At 40.0% G+C, this 26,070-nt stretch overlaps 1 protein-coding gene across 1 annotated transcript; it reads right to left on the reverse strand.

Moving 5' to 3' along the window:
• Positions 1-21,029: 21,029 nt before the first annotated feature.
• Positions 21,030-24,832, reverse strand: gpr85 (G protein-coupled receptor 85). The gene is made up of 2 exons (XM_077545275.1): positions 24,458-24,832; positions 21,030-23,914 (listed from the first exon to the last, which is right to left on the reverse strand). Exon 2 carries the CDS (start codon positions 23,729-23,731, stop codon positions 22,598-22,600), a length of 1,134 nt encoding a protein of 377 aa, XP_077401401.1. The 5' UTR covers positions 23,732-23,914; positions 24,458-24,832; the 3' UTR covers positions 21,030-22,597.
• Between the last annotated feature and the right edge of the window lie 1,238 nt (positions 24,833-26,070).

The raw sequence follows: 26,070 nt of genomic DNA on the forward strand, positions 1-26,070 counted from the left end.
AAGTGTCCATTCTTGTCACACAAAGGACAATATATTGTATAGCAGGGGGGGAGGGGGTCACCAACCTTTTTAAAACTGGGAGTTACTTGTGGATACTGGTTAATGTGAAGGGAAGTTGTTTCACACTTTTGAAATAACAATTTTCTTCAAAATACCTGTACTTATGTTACTACAAAATTTCTGTTGAAAGTGCATATGAATGATTTGAAACAATGAAGAATGACATTGGTGAAAATAATTCTCAAAGTGAATTGAATGAGCTTTTACAATTTCAAATGATCACTTCTACATCATTTCATATCTCATCACTTAGAACAGGACTACTCATGTGGTTCTTGGGTGCCACCCGGGCACCGTGTTGTTGACCTTCAAACTAAACTAATTTAAAATCCCACATTTATCTTTCTGACGTGTATGTGTGCAATCATATTTGAGTGCGGGTGGAGGCTGATGAGGAAAGCAAACGGGGGTGCAGGGAACGTGTTTAGCACACATGACTCATGATGATGTACTAAAAGGACAAGCTCCCCTTTTAGATTTAATGTTGCCTAAACATACAGTGAAGCCTCTATAAACACTGAATATTTCATCACACTTAAATGGCTCTCGCCGGCTATTTTAATTGAGTTTTGCATTCACAAACACAAAAGCCTATTAGGATTCCATTCTGCATTCGACGCAAGTCCATTAAAGTTAACAAGGACTCATAACCTTCATGCTTTCTTATGCCGGATATCTTCTGGTTTATTCCAGAGCTCTTTGGCCTCGGCCTCCGCTGTCAGCAGTGTGGTGTATCACCCATGCTTGGCAGCAATTCCTAATTAATTTTTTTTGGGGGGGAAAGCAGGTGTCTGGCCTTGCGACTGGCTCCTCCTTCCCCACAAGGTGTCCAGACAAACCTACAAGCTCCCATATGTCACTGAAACTGGGGCAGTGACACAATATGCAAATATGTGGTCACAAACTTTTGAGGGTGGCATAAATTATTCGCAGGCAAAGTTATTCAAACAGCTTTGATTAGGAAATATAAGGAGCACAATTGTATTTTTATTTTAGCCCTGGACGAAGAACGTGCCCAGCACTTTTTGTCTTCATTCATCAATGCAAATAATGTCATCACTCCCACATGATTATACATTAGTTATATTCTTCTGTTTTTTTAAGTTTATGAATAATTCTCATTCTACTCAAAAAAATATGTGCACATACCTCCATCCATCCATCCATTTTCTTTACCTCAGTTGCAGAGTACATATTTCCACACATCCAAAATCAAGTGAATGTATCACTTCACCATCGGTGAATTTATTTCAACGTGTATCTTTACATATTTATGTTTCTGTTTTTTATTGATGCTTTTGAATGTTCCACCCTGGTGGGCAAGACGTCACATCTCAAGGTTCCTGATGGCAAGCGTATTTCTCTCAGCGTGTAAGTACCAGCCCCTGCAGAGCAAAGCGGCCGTTTACATGCATTTTTATGTCCATCCATAATTCAGCACCAGCCAGTCGTGGTGCATATGCATTTGCTTCCCAGGTATCTACCACACAGATTGTTTGTGTAACAATCATTTGACGCCTCAGTCACACAACAATGGGGCACCATCACCATCTAAGGGGAGTGCAATTAGGGTGTGAAAAAGGTGGCTGATGCAATTTATTGAAACCTACCATTCAAATTCAGACATATTTTGTGTGTGTGTGTGTGTGTGTTTTAGACCTTCACTAAAACAGATTTTTGTAGCTTGGTAGACACCATGGATATTTAATTAGATACACCTAAACAACTTCAGAGGGAAGCTTGTTTATTGCAGATCTGGATGAAAATTCAATATGGGATGTTTTAATCCACATACTAAAAGAAATGCTGGGTTGTTTTCCTAACCCACTCACTTGAGTGCTATTCGAGGCGTCTTTGTAAAGGTAGCATTGTTTTTAATATACCGTAGAACCCGTCTTAAATAGGGTTAACGACAATTTTTTATTCATTTCAAATCGTTATTTGTGCACATTTTACTTTTGAGTAATATGTATTTTATGTTGAAAACCGGAAGTTTATGTTGTAAAGAAAACGTAAGTAGTGCTCCAAAATACTTACTCTACCTTAACATCGCAAATGCAAACAAGCACTGGCTTCTGATTTCTCCCATGTGGATGTGAAACAAGGGAACATGGTTCATTTCTTTGACACCTGAGATTTATTTGTCCGCGATTGTAAACCCGTGTAAATGTCGTTTTAGACGTTTGAGAACTCACAAGGAGGCTATTTACTGCCCAGGCTTTTTGGGTGGAAAACCCCCGTCCTTCACTGCAAAAAGGACTTTAGAAAATTTATGAAAAAAATATAGTAAAATAAGAAAATTATTATTTTAAATAAGCAAAACTATCTGCTAACAGAACAAGAAATTTTTACTTAAATTTACCTGTAAGATTTTGAAAATTAAGAAAATAATACTAGGCCCATACCAACCACTGAGGTTTTGAAAATAATATTTTCAGACTAAAAACAAGTAATGTCGACTTTTTTCAAGCTGTAATAAATAAAACTATTTTCTTAAAATACATAAGTATTTTTTTTTTTTTTTACACTTGGATAACTTAGCCTGAGTGTCAAGCAGAGAGGTAACCGGTCCCATTTTCTTTGTCATGATCTAGCCAGGAATTGAACCCACAACTTTCAAGTCTGAGGGAAGGCACTCTACCACTAGACTGCCGAGCTAGTACTGAAAGAATGAAAAATTAGCTTACTAAATATAACAAAATTAACCATATTGCACCCGTCAGTTTTCATACTTATATTTTTTTCCCATTTATCTTATTACTAGATCATGCAAAAATCTTAAAATAAGAAAACTTATGAAACCCCAGTTCAGGGCCTTTGATGTTGGTTAGTTGTCATCTTAAAATGTGGGAAATGCTTGTTTTAATCCTCACAGTACTTAAAACTGGCTGTTAACACTCAATCCCAAGGCTGCTTGATCAAATAAGATCATTAAGTAATAAGTATCTTAAAATAAGCACAATGATCTTGCCTGACAATTTTATTTTGAAGTAAAAATAACTTGTCAAATCAAAATAAGCAAATTTAGGTTAAATTTAAGAAATTATATCTTACTTAAAATTTTTGTTTTTGCAGTGTTCGTAAACTGGCTCTGGAAAGTTCTGTGTGATTGTGTGTGTGGAAAACACCACAGGGTGAATAAGGCCTTATATATATTTATTATTATTTACATAAGATATTTTTGCAGATTTTATGTTGTTTCTGGAGAATGTATTTTTATTTTATGCCCTAAAAGGGAAATGTATATACTGATTGTTCCACAAAATTAAGTACTTGTTAGATTTTGACAGTGAAGTTCTCACACTTTTTTTTTTCTTCCTGATTGTGATTTGAGGTCAAAGCTACTCACAATAGAAGGACATAATTTTGTTATAAGTGATTTAAAATGGTTGAAAGAACACTACAAATTGAAAATGTGAGTCATGCGTATTACCTTAAAGGTAAAGTGTCCTTTATAAATTTGAGAGTTCATAATTGAAATGTGGTTACATTATTATTATCCATTGAAATTACTTTAGGTTAAAAAAAATATTTTAACTCTATCCATCCATCCATCCATCCATTTTTTTAACCTTCACAAGGGTCTATTGAACTGTCAATGGGAAATACTATGAGAAATACTGGTTGTTGTTTTAGTTTCCTTACTGAAAAGAATTTCTTGTTGTTCAACACTTAGAAAACCTACTTTGATTATCTTGTGTTTAGTATCCTGAACTATAAGCCTGTTGTTTATACAGGTCAGATTTTTTGTGATGCAAGAAATATTGGTGAAGCTCCAGTCTTCCTACAAGGTGGATCAATGAACCGTTCGATGGTGAGCCAGCCACGATGAACAAGGAACGATTACCACACCTCCTAACCAGTGACCTTGTGGTAGGATTGTGCTAATCTTGCTGACCAACAACACGATCACCTTTTTGAATACGTCCTATGACTTCCTATTCCGACTTGACTTTTGACTTGGACTAGATTGGATCCTCATGGAACAATTTCCACAAGGGACATTTTGAAAAGGACAATTTATATGTATTTGATTATTTAAGTTATTGTATTACTCTGTTGTTGCTTCAACTCTCAGCTCCTACGAACCTAGCAGTGACGTGTACATACTCTGAAGTGGGTTTCATATTCAAGATGTGATTTGTGGCAGTGTGTGTGAACACAGCATGTGTGTTGCTTATTTCGTTCTCTTTTTTTTATTTTTTATACCTCAACCTAAGGCGCACTGTTCAGCTAATAGCTTATCTGTGATACACAACAGATTGTTATGTGCGAGTGTGAACTCGTAGGTGGGGGGAAAAAAACATATGAAAGGAGAGTTTGTGAAATTTGGTAATACAATCGTGAAACTAATTTGCCCTGCTTATTATGTACACTGTACCGTATATATTTTTGTGCTTCTACAGGCTGGATCGCATCAGCACGACCTGACAGATTGATTTTTAGGTGGTTTAGCCCTTTTTGTTTCAAAATTGAGTACCACTGCAGGTATGATGGAGTGCTGTGAAGAACCATATTATTTATCAAACCGTCTTCTTTTTAAATAGCGTTTGTGCTTTTGGCTGTTGACTGACAGCCAACATGAAAGAAGAAGTCAAAGCCAACGGTGACAAAGTGTGTTATTCCAGGCCGTCTTCTCCGAATCCATTTGAGCGGCGCCCACTCAAGACACCTACGAGGCTGGCTCATCCATAGCCAGATCCAATACAGCACTCATTCCGTTACCTGCAATGGATGGCGGCCATGATGAGAGAAAAATGGAGGAGGGTGGATGAGGTAAACAAAAGGACAGCTTGGGAATGAGGAATGACAGAAGCCAAAGACAGATGGATCGGAGGTGTGAAATGGAAAAATGAGTTGGTACAGTGTCAAATAAAATATATTTTATAACTGTACATATAACTGTATTGTCACTTTTGAGTTTGCAACTCTTGTTTCCGAATTATTCAAAATGCGGCTTGCAATGCAGGAGAATAAAGGTATTTGGAAACGATGACTGTAAAATAATAATAACTGATTTTGTTAAAAGGGTAGGCGAAAATAAGTGTGAGCTTATAGCCTACGCCTATGTTTCTTTTTCATGACTGGCCTGTGTGTTTTTTTTATTTTTATGACTGATTGAAAATAAATTGTATTCATTCATTCATTCATTTGTTCTTTCATTCTTTGGAATTTCATTCATTCGTTGTTAAGTATCTTTTGTAAAAGTAGGTAATTTGACAAAACACATTTAACTGAAATATTTAAATATATATTATTTGAAATATTTATACAACTACCTCTAACTATCAGTACTTTACTTCGTATTAATTAGCATTAAATCCTGTAATAAATACACCAGTTTTCACTAACCTGTTAAACAAATTTTAACAGTTTTTCATATGATCAAAAAACAAACAAACAAACAATGCATCAACATTATTTTTTAGTAAACCTGTACTTTTTCCTGTCGAAATTGTTTTGCAGCAATGCCTTGAGATACAACTGACCTGACTTTCAAGTTTTTCAAGATACGAGCCGTCGACTGGATGAGATATGCTTTGACATGTAAGTGCAAACCTGTTGCAAATTCCTTTGTAGCAAATGTTAGTAATACAATTAATAACCAATTTCTTGGTAGCTTTAAATCTGCATTGTAACAAATTGACTCTAGAATTTACAAGAAATAACTGGCAAAACAGTTGCAAGCTAATTCCTGTAAAATCTCATTTAACTACTGTTAAAATCTATATTAAAAACTATATTACTGTATTTACTGTATATAAATTAAAGTTACTTACTGTTTATACTGTTTTAAGAAAACAGCAATTCATTGTAATATAGTTTACAACTGTTTTTTGTATTGTCATTTTTAGGAATTTACTAGCTACTGAAATTGCCAATAAATTCCTGTAAATTAATAATACAGTATGTTGTTGTAAAACCCATCCATCCATTTTCTTAACCGCTTATTCCTCAAAAGGGTTGCTATTCCAGCTGGTTTCGGGCAGTAGGCGGGGTACACCCTGAACTGGTTGCCAGCCAACCACAGGGCACACAGAGACAAACAACCATCCGCACTCACAATCACACCAAGGGACAATACAGAGCGCTCAATTAACCGGCCAAGCATGTCTTTGGAATGTTGAAGGAGACCGGAGCATCCGGAGGAAACCCACGCAGGCATGGGAAAAACATGCAAACTCCACCCAGGAAAACCAAAGCCCGGATTCAATCTCACGCCCTAAGCACTGGGAGACGGACGTGCTAACCAGTCATCCACCATGCCTTGTCCTAAAATCAATCAATCATGAGCTGTAATGTTGCCTTTTTTATCGGAGAAATGTGATGTGAAGACGCTGCAGACTGCCCTCGCGCTAAAATATTACCATATATAAATAACCCAACATTGGCTCTGTCCCTTTAGTTTGCACATAGTGCTGGGTTAGTTGTTTCACTCAATTTGGGTTATTTTGACCTGGAAATTTTTAGTCAGTTAGTTAGAAAATGTTTGTAATAAAATTCCCAAAGGTTTAATGGTAGCTTTAACTCTTATGGGTAGTTTTTACTCCTTGTTGGATCATTAGCTTTACCCAATTTGCTGGGTCAAATCCACAACCCAATGTGCTGGGTACCCAATATTGACTCAGTCCTTTTTGTTTGGAACCAGTTCTGGGTTAGCTATTTCACCCAATTTGGGTTACTTTGGAAAATGTTTGTCATAAAATTACTAACCCTTGGTTGCTTTAATTCATATGGGTAGTTTTTACCCCTTGGATTGGTTGTTGGTCCTTTTTGTTTGGAACCAGCGGTGGGTTAGCTATTTCACACAATTTGGGTTACTTTGACTCATCAGTTTTAAGAGTTAGTTTTTTAGTTAGAAATTGTTTGTAATAAAATTTATTTTTCGCTTTTTGTCCGCTTGAACTCATGTTTGGGTAGTTTTTACCCCTTATTGGATCTAAATCTTGAACCAACTTGCTGAGTTAAATCCACAAGCCAATGCACTGGGTATAAATAACCCAACACTGGCTCGATCCCTTTTGTTTGGACCCAGCGCTGGGCTAGTTATGTCACCCAATTTGAGTTACTTTGACCCAGCAAGTATGAATGTGCCGTACAGTTGGCTGGCGTCCAGGGTGTACCCCACCTTTTGTTAGAATGAAATCAGCTGGTAGAGGCTCAAGCTCACCCACGACCCTCATGAGGAAAAAAATTTAATATGAGAGACTTGAATACAGAGGTGTCAAATCCAGGTCCAGAAAGTAAAAACCCTGCCAGAGTTTTGCAATAGCCACAGGTGCTTCAACTCAACCGGCAGGTAAACAAGCTCTGAGCTACTTTCTGGACTTGGATTTGACATCTCTGCTTTAAGACATGTACAGCCTTGACATACAGAAGCTGGCTTTCTTTGGGACTGTATAAGTTGTTGCCTGTGAACTAAAGCTGAATCCCACCAAGCCTTCTGGGATTCTCATGTCGCTATCTTTTCATTTAGTTTTTGCTTTGCTCCTAGATTAAGGACAACGCAAGACAAACTCTTTCCTCAAGAAATCTTTTCTCCATTGCAAATTTTATCTGTTATTGTAACTGCGGCTAACTTCATTTTTTTTTCAGTTGCTTCTTCATCTTGTAGCCGTCTGAACACACTGAAACAGTTTTCTTTGCCAGAGCTGCTCCGCCGACCAAGGGATTTTCCAGCATTAGCCGCGTTCCCTTGTGGTGCTCCGCTTTAATCTGCCTTTGGCTTGCTGTCTCTACAAGCTCAGGTAGCATTGGATCAAATGAGAGGAATGAATCCAATGAATGTTTCCAAGCGCCAGAAACAGAGTCCAAATTTCCTTGCCATGGTGGTGAATGGGGTCCCCTTGTTCGTCCTTTCATGGTCTTTTTCAAGGGAGCTGGATCAGACATGAGCGTCCACTTCTTTCAGTCTCTAAGCGTAGCCATCCTCGTTTAGCTCTTCCAAGCTCTCCGATTCACTTCCCCTCGGCTGCCCGTGTCACATTGAATTATGGCCGCATGCACCAGTTGATGTTTTTGTCGTGGGAAGACACTAAAAAATGATGCTCCCTGGTTTGCAGCGGTGTTTGTTGTTCTTGCTCGTGCACCGGGTCGCATATTTGCAGGACTTTGATGCCCTCATTAGCCGCTAACATTCCTTTTACATCATTTAAAACCTCTCAGAGTGAAACAAGAGGTGCCGTGCATTTGCAAAAATAACATCGGTGCACTAAGATTGGAGTTGTTGCCGTGCTTTGCCAAAGAATGAGGCGGGGGTGGGTTAGGGAACTGGGTCTGAATACTTCATCAGGCTTTCTCGCGACAACCTAATCCCATGTTTTTTCTTTCCGCTGGCATTGGACATAGCTAACTACAAGTGCATAGGCATTCCGTACTCGAGAGGAAAACAAACATTGCATGTGTACTGCAGGTTGAATCTTAGACAAGCTTGGATGGAGCATCGGAGAGGAATAACATGCAAATAACTGCCTCCTAATAACCTTCTGAATAAAAAGAATGGGACTCCACAAGATATAATGTACACTCATTCAAAGCAAAGTTTGTACCCTTCCTTGCCAATTGGACACACCAACGTGTGATACTAATTGACAAGTCATTGTAATTTCTAAAAGTATGCAAGGTCCCAGAAGGCAGAGATGGGTTCAATTTATGAAGTATCCAACAAGTCCCAAATCAAGTTAAGTGAAGTCCCAGTTTTACGCACAGTATCTGGTCTTCAAGAAGAGAGTCTTTCAATTTTTGTCAAGTCACAAGAAATCAAAACAGTGACTGGAGGTGACTCGATTTGTAATTCCCATCTGTACCAAAAGGGTGTAATTAAGTGAGATGATTTGTGGTGTATTATAATTTCTTTATTTAACTACAAAAACTAGGTGTTGACCAGTGGTTTAAGTCTTAGCTCGTTGCACTGCCTTAGGCATCGTGTTAGACACAAAACTAATCACATAGCTAAAATTCTAACGGGTGATCTAAAACTTTTACAGAAAAGGAGGTTTTTGATCTTACTATACACCAGTAGCTTTTAGATTTGTGACCTGCATATTTTGTTGTTTCCTGAAGTTACTTCGTTATTCTCCATCCTAATCCTGACAACCTGGAATTGCAAATATGATTCTGCCTCAAGGAATTCCCTTCAAATGCAGGATACACCCTGACTTTAGAATCCTCAGTCAACCTTAACATTTATTTATATGGGAGAAAAGCAGAGTATTCAAACTTCAAACAGGAAGTCCTGATTTAAACCCAGTACCTGTGTGGCAGATACACTAAGCAAATATACTTTTCTCCACACAAGTTTTGTTTCCGTTTTGCCTCCGTGCAGCAGCATGTCCCAGTCATCGAAGGGCTCGGAACGGTTAATTAGCTCGGATCTTATCGCCGCAACTCGTTTATCTGCCGCCAAATAACACGGCGGGATTGGCGCCGCATGTTAAATGCGATCGCCCCCAGAGTTGCTTATTTGGGTTCTGCTCTGGCATTTGTCCCCATCTCCGATGCCTAACCGCAACGTTGTCTCATTCGGTGGCTCTAGGGTATTAAGTTACAAGAGCTTGATGTATGCTGTCAAAGGCAAAAACGAGAAGGCCGAGCCCCGTGCTTGTACGGGCCAATTCAATTACCGCTGGGCGTCATCTAATGGAGAAGGAACTAAGCAGGCGAGGGCTTACGTCGCAACGCCGCTGCTGACGACCGCCTCTTGTCTACATGATCTTATTTACTAAAACATACACTTATTGATCGCCTTCCGCATGCCAGCACTGGAAAAACCTTTTCACATGCACTTTTGCAGCTGCCCCAGCGACACAGGCAGAATAATGTGCCGCGGGTGGGCTGTTCATTGACATTCAGAGGCACGGACACACGCAGGTGCGCCGCCGTTTTCTTATCGCCGCGGGCCACGGCCACCAAATTGGCTGGGGCATCACCGACAAGGGTCAGTGAACACAATCAATGGCGTCACTGTGAGAAACAAGGGGAGGAACAATTTTTGCCCCCTCATAGTCATAACTTGTGGAACTGTAAGTCTTTCGTACCCTTACATTCCTTCCTCGCTCCCATTTCTAGCTCCAAGCTGTGGACACAACAGTCTTATCTAGTGCTGCCTTGCTGTCAGCGAGAGTGCTCTATTTTGGGCTTTATCTCCGCCGCAAGCCGGGGCCCGAGCTGCGGGTCTTGAAGCCGAGCTGGTGCTGTATGAGATAAGACGGACAGGGACACTGTAACCTGCGTGTCTGCGGTCAGGGGGGGAACAGACGGGGGCCTCCGCTCGGCTATCAAACGGCTTCCACTTTGCGTTCGATGGATGGGATAGGAGACAAGCTTACAAATGTCAATAAGGGCGCAGGTTGTTTGTTTCCTTGCAGGGCCTGCAGGTAGCATTTACTTGAGGGCTGTGATATGCGAGGGCAAAGGGTTCAACATAATCACAGACATGGGGGTGCGAAATCAGGGACTACCTGTCTTGCAGCTGGAGTGAATCAATTTAGTTCAACTGTGTCCAGCAAACGTCATATTTGCACTATTTGTTGATTTCAAAGTGTGTGTTTTTTATACATAATTTCTCAGGGGAAAATGGATGAAATGATATCAACAGTCCAAGTGAAAGAATATTTATCCCAAAATTATATTATTAATACTGACTTGCCTACATTGTGTAAAGACAAAGTGAAAGTGAACTGCTTACAGAAATAAAAGTGTGAATTGTTCCCCATTGCCACACACTGGATTAGCGTTCATGAGGTTGGACAAAAAAACGCAGGTGAACCGAACCAAAACTATTAAACCGATTGGCTTTATCTTTTTATTCCAGCCCTCATATATATACACAGTATAAATGTTACGGTTGTGCTTTCATTGTTTTTTTTTTTTTCAGTCTCTGATTGAGTAGAGGAGCGTGTCCTCCTGCGCCACACCTGTTACTCATTCACAAATCAACGCTTTTTAAGGACTGGAACTGCTGACACTCCTCGTCGGAGTATTGACCTTGCTACGTCCTCGCCCAAGAACTTTATTCTGATTTCGTGTTCCAAATTCCTATCTCTAGCTTTGTTTCTTGTTTCCAGTTTCTCATGTGAGTCTTTTGACACAGTTTTATGTTGTTTTTTTCCTTAACCAAGTCTTTTTTTGCTCCGTAGTTTTGTGTTTCCTCAGCTTTACGCTTGAGTGATTGGTATCCACGTGTTGTTTTTCCTACGTCGCTTTTAGTTTATCCGCTTTGTATAGCTCGTTTTGTATTTTGGTTTTTCTTATTCGCGTTGTGCGTTTCTACAGCCCTCGGGTGTATTTTTGTTACTATAATTTCCTTGCATACTTTGCAAGCAACTTTTGTTAACTGTTTTTCTCCTGGCTTCGTCCGGCGCTTTGTGTCGTAGAATTCCGTTGTGTACAGTTAAATTTGTCAATCCACACCCTTTGTGTCTCTGCGTTTGTGGGATCCACTATCCGGTTATTCCGGAAATATATATATATAAATATATATATATATATATATATATATACACACACACACACACAAAGTACTAACAAGTAACATACTGATACCATTATTTCCTACGCTAATATAGGACTATGGATGCAGCATCTTGTGTCTTGCTCGTGCATGACGTTCACTGATGTGTGACGTGTTCACTGAACGCCGAGCCAAGATATCCTAGTGGCCCTTGAATGCTCTGAACCAATGGCAGGGAAGCATTTTCATATTGAGAAAAAAACAAGTAGGTAGGTAGATAGATGGATAGAGACACAACTAAGCCATAGGACTGATAGGGGGGAGGATCACAAAAACGTTTCATAAGCGCAGCACAATGCCTGCAGACAATTAGACATATTCCAATCATCTAATCTAAAAATGATCCAAGGCAATGACAATGCTGACACCTCAGAAACAAGCAAGTGTATACAGCCTGAGGGAAGAATTTCCTTGTTATTTAATCTTCGATGTGTGACCGCGTAGGGAGAAAACACAATCGTCTAATGCTGGCTCTGTTTGTAGAAACAAAAGCGTAATTGGTCCTGTTATGTTACTGCAAATTATTTGAATAAAATGAAAACTGAAATCCCAAATTGACTAATCCAGTTTTAATTAAACAACAATGACTTCATGATGGGCTGAAAATGTTTTTGTTATTCACTTCTCCTGATGAAGTCATGCAACACATTTGCAACTCAGAAAACCCTTGAATGAAAAACTATTGATTATTTTTGTACTGTTCAAAATGTCTTTGTCTGAAAACCCACTCTAGATGGATCATTTTATGCCTTTAAAAAACATTCTCTGTTTTTTTTTTTCCTTTTTCCTTTCGGTGTTGGCACACTTGAAAAGCAGCCTGCAAGCGATCATCATGCGACACAATTAGCTTTTACACGTCAAACGAGGAATCCGCTGCACTGACCTCTCTTTTTTTACACATATAAAAGAGATACGGTCGTGTATTTCCCTATGGAGTTTTGTGCAGGCTTTGAAGATAAAAATATTTCTCATTTCTGAAAAAAAAAATGGCAGGCTTCATCAAAACTGCCTTTCTGGTTGTTGCTAGGCAACAACACGAGCTAAGAGCGCCATTGCCCCTATTTGGCACAGTTAACTTTCAAACAAAAACTGGAAGAAAATGTTCCTCAAGTGAATAGTGTGGAAATGATTGAAATCAACCAGAAAGTCAAACATCCCATCACCTCTCTGATAGGGTACGATGAGAACCTATCAGGCTGTAATCAAATCAGTGACACGCCAGAGCCTGTAGCAGCCAAGCAATGGAGGTCATCATAAAATCATCTTGTCCTCTCAAAGGTTTTACGAACTGTTCCCAAGCGGATTTCATGCATATCAACCTCCTCATTGTTCATATTACGGAATTTGTAGGCAGGCAAGTGTCAGGATTTCAACACTTCTGTTTGTATTTCAGCCCTCCATGCACACCGTAGACAAAGACTATCAATCACTTCATACACAAAGTACATTTGGGCTTTAAAAATGAGATCTCATGTGAGGAGAAACAACAGCAGCAAGAAGAGAGGTAGTGATCAATAGTGTTGCCATCAGCGCCAGGGGTCCTCCCCACAAATGACGCTGGAGGGAAAAGGTGAAAGGAAATGGCAAATCACAAACGAGAAGAAACCAAGGCAAAAGAAACTGAACTCCTCGTAGCTCCTGACAATCCGTCACAAATAGCGCGCTCCTCTTCATTAAAATAACAAACGACTTATGAAAGTGCCTCTTCTATGCTCAATTTTTAGGTCAGGAGGCTGCGGCCCACAGTGGATGGAATACTAAGCGGATAATTGGCTATGCGTGCACAGCTCCGGAAGCACTCGCAGTGCCATAAATGCTTAATTGCAGAGCAGCAATGCGATTGTTTCAAAGATGCATTCGCTCCATGCTAAGTACTCGCTAGGCTTCGTGATGAAGGATGCACGACAACACTTTTTAGTCTCATCGTTTAGTTTAATTCCATGCGAGACTAATTGTGACGAACAACTTTCCATTAATGTTTGGTAACAAGCATAAGTGTATGAGTGCACGATTCAATTCTGTTTTGTTTAAGTTAAAATACTGGGGTCATTTTTTTCCATTTTAAATTATGCACGTAATTGACTGATTAGAAAAAGAGGAGGATGAGCGTCTACAGTGGATCAAAAAATGTTGAAGACGTCCTCATAACATTTAATGCCAAATAATTAACACTCTTCAAATTTGGCGGGAAAATAAATGTAGATAAAAAAGTATTTTTTATTAAGCGATTAATCGTGATTAATCAAAATTCTAAGATGTGATTAATCTGATTAAAAAATGTAATCGTTTGACAGCCCTAATATATATATATATATATATAAATATATATATATATATATGGATTATATATATATATATATATATATATATTAGGATTTTATATATATATAACGTGATTGGCCAGCATAGCCTACCTGAACCTACACTTTTCTCCTCAAAATTGGGAAATCGTTTGCTGTGCTAAGAAAAACATCATATTAAAACAATTTCAGTATACAGCATACAATATTATAGATCACAGCAAATGTCTCTCCATCGTTAATTGTAGTGAGCCAGTACTCATCATAAAACCCTTGCCACTCCAAACTCTCGCCATTCTAATGCAAACACACTAATTAGCATCTCCCTGTTAATGGAAAATGAAAATAGAGATCATCCATCAGCACCGCCTTCAATACTTGCTGCAGGATCGCGATTGATTGATCAATGCAAAACTGTGTTAGCATCACGTAGCTTTGCTTTCACCAACCCACTCCATGTGAGGAATTGCTACTTGTCACCGTTTCCAAACAGCGCATCAATCTGTTACCTGCCATCTATCCATAACGTTAACAGTCACGAGCCATTAATTATTCCGCTCTGAGAACGAGAGAGCGCGTCTTGTTCTGTTCTCGGAGCACAAACAGCAGTGAGGAGCTGCAGGAGATGAGGCCTGACTCACAAGAATGAGATGTTTCCAAAAATAAAGCCAGAACGAGATGGGGGGGGGGGGGGGGTATGAGAGTGCTGAATAGGCTGGAAGAAGAAACAAGTGGATTAACTCCTTCCCCTCCCCCACTTCTTCCAAAAGCCATCGGATTCATCAAAACAAGCCGAATTAGTGGGAACAAATCACCCGTATAAACAACGTCCCCGGCTGTAATGATGCGAATATGGGATAAATAATCAAGTCATGATGCAATAATAAGTCAATAAGAGAGTAGGAGGGGATTTCTTGCGCCACATTGTGAGCAGATGCAAGCCCTCGGCTCCGTGTTGTAAATAAGCTCTGTCATGTACACGTTTAGCGTTTCCATCCATGACAGATTGCCCTCCGCAAATGCACCATGTGCAACGAGAGCGTGCTCGCTTCCGTCTCCTTGCTGCGGTATCGGGCTTTCAAAGCAGCACCCCCCCCCCCCCCCATAAGCTAGATAGCATCTTTTCAATATTTTAGCGTGTTGGCAAAATGTGCGCAATGTGCCAGTCCAAGTCTGCAAACTTAAAGAGAGAGAAATTCATGTCTTCCTGGCATTGCAAATGCATGACTTCAGCTCTGTGAGCATCCAAACAGGAGTGTCAACCTAATTTTCATTGAATCATATAAATGTACAAAATAAGAAGAAGAAAAGGAAAAAGAAAATAATTTACTTTCAATTGCTTTGAAACTACAATTTGAAAGTCAACCTAGTGTGACTAGATGTCCTGTTTTGTCTCGTGTTTGAGCCTTGGGTGCCACATCCAGGCGGATTTCGCCAACCTCATTGTTTTGTCCCGTTATTACGCAGGTCACTTCCCGACGTCCCGTTTTTTTGCCATGTACATGTCAATCACACAGTTGCCATATACACTACAACTACACCCATTAAAAGGAAATGTAACTGTTAAATACCTTTCCATTTCACTTCGTAATTCATCTTTGCGTTCTCATTCGCATCGGCAGAAAGGGCTGGAAGTAGAACTACTTCCTGCTTTCATATCCAAGAATCATGGGAAATGTACACAGCAAAACCACCAGTGTTAGATTAACACTGAGAGTGTTATTAAATCTAACACTAGAAAATTGTTTACATGTGTCCACACCAGTGAGTGTAAATCTAGTGTGTGGTCAATTGAACACTCAAGGTAGTGCTATTTAGGTTACACCCAACATCCACACCAACACTCACAGAAATTTACTCTGACAGTGTAACTTTTTATCCTAACGATGTTAAAATAACATTGTTTACTGCATATTTGATTGAATACTGGAAATTTAACACTGATGGATTTGCAGTGTAGTCCGAACATCCACTGCGGTTGCCGGTCAGACAGCGTACAGGGCCGAGCAAAAACGTTTTTTGTTTTTTATGGTGAGTGCATTGTATTGTTTAGCACTGGTGAACAGTCAATCAAGATAGCATTTAGCACAACTTTTGCACGACCCTTTACCCCTCCCGCTGTCGAAGACTGACTAGAAATGAAGCGTCCTCATATTTAATTTGGAAAATCTGGTAACCCTAAATCAACCAGCACCAAGGGATGGATTGTGTTCACCTTTGCATGCTCTGCTTTATTTTGTCTGCAACACTGTTGGGATTGGTGCGGCTACCTAAATCCCAGATTAGAGACGACAAAAGATTTTGACATGCAAAAAAATAGATAAAATAAATCATCCACAACATTGATTGTGCATCAGGACCCATGAGTATCATGGGATGCTTTAATCTAGCATGGGTAATCCTCGTCAGCGGCGGCGGTGGTGTGGGGGGGGGGGGGGGGGGGATTACGCCTCACCAGTTGTGCCCCCTCACATATTCCAATTTTGGCATACATGTGCTTAAGAACTCGCCTGGCCACCAATCACATTTGATCCCATGCAGAGCCGTCACTTATCCTGAGACTTAGCAGCATCAAGGACATGTTTACTCCCCAGCCAGCACTGTGAGGATTTGCCACAACATGTGTGCATTTCTGCAGCTATCTCCGCCACGCCGTTGTGTAATTCTGTGAAATATTTTTTTTTAAGTGGAAGATTGCTATAAAGCCACTGCACCAACTGTCCAAACATGTAGCGTCGGAATTCCTCTGCACAGAAATAAGCAAACATGCGACTTCATCTCGAGCATGGAGCGTTTTGCAAAACAGCTACTTGGATGAGGTGGAATTTTGTACAGTTAAACCACTTTTTTTTCCTGACTGAAGGGGATAAAATGTCATTCAATAATCAATGACATTTGTCCATCCTGTGTATTATTTACAGAGACACAATTGACCACAGTCCTCTTTAACACAAATCAGCATGCTAACATGGAAACACGACAAGTCAATAAGCATTCTGCTGCGGTCGACATAACTACATTTGTTTTGGTTACCGTGGCAACACCAGTGGAAAAAAAGACCACAAATCCTCATCGTTTATGTTCCTTTTTTTTTGACCTAGCAGAACCAAGAAATGTTACATTACATTGTGTCAACTAAGCTCATCATAGTCATCCAGGAAATAGCCAGACCCACTGATATCTTCTGAAGCAACACCAGTTTAATCACTTAAAGCATGTCTATTCTTTTCCATTAGCGGGACATGACGGGGAGTCTGCATCATTGATATTCCAAAGCCAGTTGGGTCTGTAATAGCTTGTCTGACAATAAATGATGCAGCATTTTTTTCCCTCTTCTCTTTCTTTTTTCCCCAGATGCAATCAAACCCCCAAATTATCATTAAATTCTTTTTTTATTGGACCTTCTGTTGTTGTGCATCTTTGCCTAATGTGATGCTGTTGTTCATTATTCTGGCTGCGTATTAGCAGACAAAGAGTTAGTTGTCGGACATGTGTTCACATTCGGCACACTCAGCTCGGGTGAGCCTATTAAAATGGGCATTTTTTGGTCTTTTATTATTAACCTTGGGTTCATCTGATGTTTAAATTAAAGAGGGACTGACTAAACTTTTTGGGTTATTCACTTCAACCCCTCCCAAATAAAGAGACAAAATGCACAAACTACCCAAAGTATTGGCTTGTATTGTATAGACCCCCAAAGTTGGGTTACCCCAAAAATTCGGTCGGTTTGTGGGTTGTTCATTTGATGAAACTTTTTGGGTAAAATGAATAACCCAAAAAGTTGTGTCGGTCCCTCTTTGACCCCTACTGTTTTTTTTGTTTTTTTTACCCGTCTTAGGTTATTTTTTTTAACCTACTGTTTTTAGTGTTTGAACAAAAACAGTGCTTGTTTGGTATTTGGGTTTGGTCAAAACTCAGCTTTTTGCATACTAACATTACAATAGCCCAACACAAGACCCCCCCCCCCAAAAAAAATGAAATAAATAAATACAATATTTATTTATTTTTTAAAGATACAAGTTTGAGTATTTTAGATTCTTAAAACTAATGGGCCAAAAATTGGTCCGGCCCGCTAATTTCAGTTAATTTGATCCTCTAACTTTGGTCAGATTGACCTCAAGTAATGGGAATTTGAGTCAAATTGACCCAAGTTAGCAGGCCGATCCAATGTTTGACCCAAATTGGGTTGTTTTTCAGGCAGCAGTTTTAAAAGTGTAATTGCTGTCAGCAATCACTGCTAATTAGCAAGCTGTAAAACCTGATGAGATGGTTGAACTCAAATGGTTTGAGGAAAAAGATGCAGCAATTGATTGATTTGAATTGTTTAATACAGTAACTCAAACAATTTAAGTATTTTGAAAAAAAAAAATTTGATTTGATTACAAATAACTCTATATATTATATATAAATATAATAATAATTAAGTTGATTTAATGCTTACTCAAAAATGCTTCAAATGCCATTTATAGTGCTTTTCTGACTTATGATCTGCTTCTGTTTCTGTGTCATCAGTACAACGTGAAATACATTATTGGGGGGAAAAACGGAATTATATTATTACTAGACTAGCTTAAAATGTACCCAATTTTTGAACTGAGTTTCAACCACAAAATAATTTTTGAGTCATAGTAATGTTTTGAGTGGTTCTAACTGGTTTAAGTTGCGTTGACCTTTTAAAAAATGAAATGAAAAGGGGACAGAAAGAAGTAAAACTTAATTAACTTTATTCACCACTATATATATATATATATATATGTATGACACCTTGAATTGAAATACATCAATCTTTTAGTTTTGTTCTGTGGATGGGCTTTATACATTATTTGAAGGCTGTTATACTCCATCAATTCATTAAATTTGAAAGTTTTTAGTTAATATTGGATTTATGTGATCTCTGTATCCGCATCCGAAAACGACTCAAATAGACTTAATTATTTTAATTGAAACATAGTGTCTGGTTTATATATATATATATATATATATATATATATATATACACATATATATATATATATACAATGAATCAGGATGCGAAACGTTGACGTTAAAGCGCAGCATTAGTGCGAGAAAGCTTGAATGTAGCTGTTACCCATGAGCACAGCTCCTCACAGCAAACGGTAAATACATGTACAGTATGTCATGAAATCTAAAAGCAATGCCCTGCAGATATTGAAAAGCATGTTGTACTTCAATGGCGCCCTTATGCAATCCAAACAAATATGCCAAGCAGGGCGATGCACATACAAAAAAAGCCGTTCTTTATCTCGTCAGCGCCATTCCACTCCAGGCGGGCTTTCATCACAAAACACAACTGCCCTTTTAATTACGCTTACAGGAAGCCATTAGATGTTACCCAGTCAACAGATGCTATTTGGTCAAATTATCCACCATGAATAAAAAGGCCGAGATCCTTTTTTGTTATTTTTTTGTGTCCAAAGGTGCAAAACGTTCTGGACGTTACTTGCCATGTATAATTGAAAGGTTGGAAAATCAACCCATTCCTTTGTTGTGTGGTTCAAACATCGGATGTAAAGCAGACCCCTGCGTGCTAATTGGTTAGATTGGGAACGCTCCTTGATACCTTTCTGATCCTACTTGAAAGACCGACTCGCAAACCAGTTTCTTTCCTCGCCATGCCAAAAAATAGGATATTCAAAACCCCACCACAAGCAATCCTGCCCATCTTGGCGCTCGCTTAAACGGTAATGAAAGGCTTGCATATCATCTGCATGGGGCCATAGAATGATCAATGTTCTAAACAAAACAGTAATTGCCAAGCTCATAATGGAAATGGATCCCTAATAGACGTTTCTCATCAGCGGAACCTGCAGCCCGCCGTGCAATTACCTGCAGTGTTTACAAGCCCTTTTTGCCATCATATTTTTTTGTACTCGTGCACCCCGGAATGAAGTCTCTACTTAATGGAATGCTTTTTTTAGGCAGGGTACAAGTCAAGTTAGCATCACCAGAGAAATAGCACTTAGTTTGGGAAATCATCAGGCATGTGCACAGACATTCATGGGAGTAGGTGCTTAAGCTAAAAAAAATTGTTTTTTTTGTATCCGAAACACTTTTGGGGTATTGATGACACAGGTGTTTCTTTTTAGATAGTACTAGAGATAGACCAATATGTTTTTTTTTCAGGGACAATACCGATGCCGATTATTAGCAGTCAAAGAGGCCGACAACGGATATTTGAAGCCGATATTCATTTTCAGTTTAAAAAATAGGGGGGCGGAGGGGGGTTAATATTGGCGTCAACATTTTGTTAAATGCAAATGCCAATCTTGACTTTGTTGTAATGTCCTACAGCGTGTTCATTGAACAATTTTCATACTTTTTAAAATGTTTTTTTTTTTTTAATCTTAGACAGTTGACATCCTTTCAAATTTCTAACAAAACTTTCAGGGAGCTCCCAAGGTTATATGTCTTAAAAAGTTATTTGGAAACTTGAGCAAGTGAATACCATAGCTCTCTACAGTTTTCTATTCATTTAGTTATTTTAGATATTGATAAATAACTAAATAATAGCACTTTTCTCCTCCAGGGCAAAAGGTTAGACGCCATATCACCACGAGGGCTCTATCCGTGCACATGCCTGAATACTGTAAATGTACATAAACACACACACAAAAATGCATCCTCAACATGATAATCGTCATCTGAAATTCAGCGGTATTCCCTTTTCACGCACACCGAGGTTGTATTGGCATTAAAACTTTGATCACGCGTCACACATGACAAGCAAATGTTGTCCCAGTAGCTCCAAAAAAAGAAAGAAAGAAAAGTAAAAAACGTTCAAAAATCACTCTTTATAAGAGCATTCACATAAGTGTCTTATTCTACACCAACTTAGTATCATTTGCATCAATCCCCATTTAAAATAAAACCTTTGATTTGCAGTTTTCATTTAAAGCCCTTTTTTTGTTGCACAATAGAAATGGAACCTATCCCAGCTAACGTTGAGTGAGAGGTGGAGTACACCATGGCCGCAACACATATTCAAACCTGGTTCTCATGACATCGAGGCAGATATATTAACCACTAGGTCACCAAGTTGCCCAATAGAAATCAATTCACATTGCAGAAACATCTTTGACATCAAAATAAACATAAATGAGTTTCCCCATAGGTATCAAATGAACCGTGTTGCAAAATGGAAACTTTCTTTTTTTTATTATTATTTTTGAAAAAAAAAAAAAAAGCAACAGGTTACACAGTTAACTTTCAGCGTAATGCAATCCTAACTGAAACTGTACTCACATTCGGGACTCCAAAAAGTAAATAAAAGACTCACATACTTACACACCATCTATAATTTACAAAAAGGAACAGAGTAATTGTTTAGAAAAAAATGGCGCGAGAGAGAGAGAAAGAGAAAGAGAGAGAAGAGAGAAAAACAAAAGGATTGAAAACAATTCATAGAGAGCAAATATCGGGAAAGTAGAAACAAGACTGTGTGCCTTAAATGTCCCCCTTTTTTTGTCTTTTGACTTTTTCTTTTGTTTTTTTTCTTTTGTCCTGTGTTTTTTTTCTTTTTTCTTTTTTATAAATTGTGCAAGATATCATACTAAGGCTCTGGTCTTGAAGTGTTTGATGCACTCACCCCACACACACTCATTGCCTGTGCTCTGAGCACGCAGTGGGCAGATAAAACTGTAAAAATAATAATATTAATTTTAAAAAAGTGGACATGCACTTCATGTGATTTAAAAAAAGTAACGATAATGACAATAGTAATAATAAATAAATTCCCCTTGCATCCAAAGAATGACTACATAGGAGTGCATGGAGTGAACTAAGATGACAATAGCATTGTAACCATTAAGGCAAGAACACCCGGAGTGGCATCGGTAACAATTATGATGGTGTTGAGGGTACATGGATATGATGACACATTTATCTTCAAATGTCTTTTTTTTTAAGCACAAGTTTGTTCCCAAAAGCATCTTTTCAAAGAAAAATCTGCATTTTCTAATAGGTGACAAGAAAATAACAATGGCAGACACTATATGGAGAAAACTACAAGAGATCCATTCTAGTTGAAACTTGAAAAAAACACACTCAGAAAATTCTCCCCGGCCCTTTTTTTTTAACCCCCCGTCCCGCCCCTTGCTAAATGAAAAAAAGTTACCACTTACATGAAAACCATTTTATCCTCTGATGATGGTGTAATTCCAACACCTTTGCCTTACTTACAGCGATTTTTGTGTGTGTAGTCTGTTGCAAATTAAAGCATTCATCGTTTAGTTTGGAGAAAAAGGAAGGGGGGGGGGGGAAACGTCCAAAAATCTTTACATCTTCTTTTTTGTAGTGCAACTCTGAAAACTGTAAAACATTTCCAGTGATTCCTTAAGAGGTATCATTTCTTTGTCGTATTCTTTTTTTTTTTATCTCTCATTTTCTGGTATTTCACACCTCACAGAATAATACACCTTGAAAAAAAATGGAATCCAAAGCGTTTTCATTGTCTGCGTTTTTGCTTCTCTGCACGGGCATGGCCTTCCGTGAAACAACAAGGGGCGAACCACGGAACCCTGTGGTACTCCATCGGCCTCCTTTTGGGGAGGGGGCGTGGGGGGTGCGATCGGTCAAAAGATGCTGGAAAGGAGCAATGAAGAAATAAAAGCTAGCAGAGAGAGAAAGAGAGAGAGCTGTACAAGAGGAAAAAGCCCAGATCGATGGGGGCCAAAGCGAAGGTAAGGGAGGCGGGGTTAAAAACCCTTCATATAACGCAGTAGGGTTCCCTCGGTAACCTGGATTTTCGGCAGTAGAGGAGCGTGGTGCTGAAGCAGCGCCGCAGCTCCCTGTTGGAGAAGATGCAGATGAACGGGTTGACCCCGGCCTGGGCAAAGCTCATCCACACGGCGGCCGTCAGGTAGCCCGCCGGCACCACGGGCCCCCTGGCGAACACCCGCCAGTAGCACGCCACCAGATAAGGCCCCCAGAGCGCCAGGAAGAAAAAGGTCATGATGTAGAACATCCTACTAATCCTCTTCTCCGTTTTGAACTCGTCCAAGACCAGGAGACGCCTGCGGCCCGCCGCGTTGCTGTTCTGCCGGATGCCCAGCAAAGTGGGCGGAGTCGGGCCCCGGCCGAACCCGGCCAGCCAGTTGGCGGCCGCCTGCCCGCTGGCACCGGGCCCGTGGAAGGTCCAGTTCTGGCTGACGGCGGGCACGAACTGGACGGGCTTCATTTTTCGCCGGTCGTGGACGAAGAAGATGAGCTTGAGGTAAACCAGCTGCGTGGCCAGCAGGATGAGCGCCAGGAGGAGCATGAAGCCCAGTGAGTCGTTGGCCCGGAAGGAGCGGTGCTGGAAGGTGCACTGGTCCTCCTCCTGGATGAAGGAATATGTGCCCACATCGAGCACGGGCGGGAAGGCCATGGCCACCGACAGCGTCCACACCATGCAGATGATGGCCAGGCACGTCCAGAAGGTCAGCCTCTTGGTGTAGAAGCGGTGGTGAGCGATGGCCAGGTAGCGCGTGACGCTCACGCAGAAGAGCATGAAGGCCGTGTGGAAACAGGAGAGCACGCCCAGGAAGGCGATCACCTTGCACGTCAGCGTGCCGTAGCTCCACGCCGAGCCATTCTTGACCGAGGTGAAGACGAAGGGGAAGCAGATGGCCGAGCGCAGGATGTCGGAGGCGCACAGGTCCAGCAGGAAGTAGTAAGGCGCCCGGTGCAGGCTCTTGTCTTTGACCAGTAGGATGGAGATCAGGAGGTTCCCGACCACGCCGACGCCGATGATGAAGCCCAGGGAGGTCAGTTTGAGGAAGGTGGCGAGAGGAGAGACATTCTGCAAGATGGTGTGGTCCCCTGCATGGCTATAGTTCGCCATAGATGGAGGAGGGATCATAAAGATAAGCGGGGATAGCTTCAGCCTAGTATCATGATCTGGAGGAGGCGGCGACGGCGACGGCGGCGGCAGCGGGGGGAGGCGTTAGATCCATTTGACTGCTGCGGTGGGCTTTGAGGAGGTTTCCGGGCATGTAGGAACCCTCTTCTCTAAGGCATCCTTTGTTCCTTTGTCTCATCACACCTAAAGGAAAGCAAAACGAGGGGAAGAGAAAAAAAATCATCCGCCAATCAGCCACTCAACCACTGCAATGTCTCTGTCACATTCTATTCAACTGTCTCACATTCGTTTCATTTAAACAGCCACACTGGCGCCTTATTGCATTCAACCTTCTCGCACTTGCAAATGCGCAGTGAAGGAAATGTTTCAAAAGCGACCTTATTATTATTATTATTATTATTTGTCTAACGCAAGAGCGAGCAGGACATTAAAAAGCCCCATCCGAAAATAAAATAAAAATAATAAGGTGCTCTCGATCACACCCTACAGCACACACAAACTGGATGCACATCAAGTCGCATGAAGCCTTCGTGATGTGGTTCCCTTTTTAACCTTAACTGCGATGAGTCCGATTTCATTTTCCAAATGAACCTGCACATACTTGACAGCATTTGCTCGAGAAAAGCATAATTAGAGCCAACAAAAAACACAACAGTAGCCTACGTCTGTTGTCTCATAATTGCGTATATATGAAACAATGTCGCGTTTGTCGAGCGGTGTACTTACGGTTTATTTATATCTGAAAATAAAAAGCCTCCTTCGATTGTCACATGAAGCAAAGCAGCTGTACTGGACGGTGAAGCAATCTCAGTGTTTTTGTCACTGCTTAAAACACAACAGCGTCGACGAGACCAGAATCATGTCAAAATCCTCCAGGAACCACAAGAAGAAGAAAAAAAAGAGAAAATTGAAAAAAAAATGAACGAGGCGATCACGGGTGATTGTTCCAAACTGTACCTGTTGGTAAAGGTCAGTTTTCACATCCCCTGGAGATTATTTGTCGTGTTTTGTCGCTGGTTAAAAAAAAAAAATCCCGATTGTTACCTGCCCCCCTTTTTTCCACCACGACGAATATCATACAGTAAACGGGGAGCAGTGCGCATGCGCCCTGCATCCCTATTTGTGATCCAAGACGCGTCCTGTCTCTTGTTGCAGCAGCAGCAGCAGCAGCTCTCATCCACTCAACTGGGCCTCTGCTGCCCTGCACGAGCCAACACTTAAATATGTAAATTTACATGACATTGTCATGCACACTAGACACCTATTCTGTAATCAAAACAAAATATTTCAACAATATACATCCTTTATGGCAACAAAGTTAGGTTTAAAGGTATTGATCAATCACATATAAAACATATTGATAATTATAATGATAATTTTATTCGTAGTCGATAGCAAAAGTCATCACAGATATATATATATATATATATATATATATATATATATAGACTGTATATATATATATATAGAGAGAGAGAGAGAGAGAGAGAGAGAGAGAGAGAGAGAGAGAGAGAGAGAGGGAGAGGGAGTGAGAGAGAGGGAGAGAGGCTTTACACGATCAGGATTTTTTGCCCCTCCAGCGATCAACGAAAAAAAAAAAAAAAAAAGATCATCGATCACCGATTCGATCAGAAGGAAGGTGTAGCAATACATCTATTTAACTCAAACAAGAACTTTTATATTTACGTGGTCAACAGTCAACCACCGCCATTCGGAGGGGATTGGGACTGGCCATGAATAGAGTGAACCCACATACAATTGACGGCAATTAAAATTTATGGAAAATACAATAATAATGATAATAACCCCCCAACATTTCTAAAAATGCTTAAAAACATTAAATATAACATACAAGCCAATCAATAACAATTTAAGACGTTACATCTGATCACCAATTTTCCATAGAATGCAAAATATCACCCAATCTCAATCCAGCCAATCAGATCTATTGATTAGATCGATATGTGTCTGATGTATTGAGTGATAATGTTGTTAGCATGAGCAATAACAATAAAGGTGGTAGCTATAGCGCTTAAGTGGTTTGAGTCAGGCTGACAAGTTCACTTGAGGTAGAAAGCATCCCATGTACGGTAAATGCATAATTGACAAGCACTTTGCTCACTGTTGTTCTCTCATCCTGGGCAGCATGACAAATTCATAGAATTGGTTTTCTCAAGCATGCAGCCGTCATGTCACAAGCGTGTGGGACAATGTGCTTTTCCTTTGTAGGTTGGCTATGAAACGTGCTACTGTTGGCATTTTTAATGGACTCTTTTCATTCTCATTTTATGACACAAGTTCTTTTGGGCAGCATGGGGCACTAGTGGTAAGCACGCATG

The sequence above is a fragment of the Vanacampus margaritifer genome, chromosome 15, assembly GCF_051991255.1.
Source record: "Vanacampus margaritifer isolate UIUO_Vmar chromosome 15, RoL_Vmar_1.0, whole genome shotgun sequence".
NCBI classification, from domain to species: Eukaryota; Metazoa; Chordata; class Actinopteri; order Syngnathiformes; family Syngnathidae; genus Vanacampus; species Vanacampus margaritifer.

What these genes read in the sequence shown, in the direction of transcription:
- gpr85 (XM_077545275.1), bottom strand. Translation starts at nt 23,731, where the DNA reads ATGATCCCTCCTCCATCTATGGCGAACTATAGCCATGCAGGGGACCAC.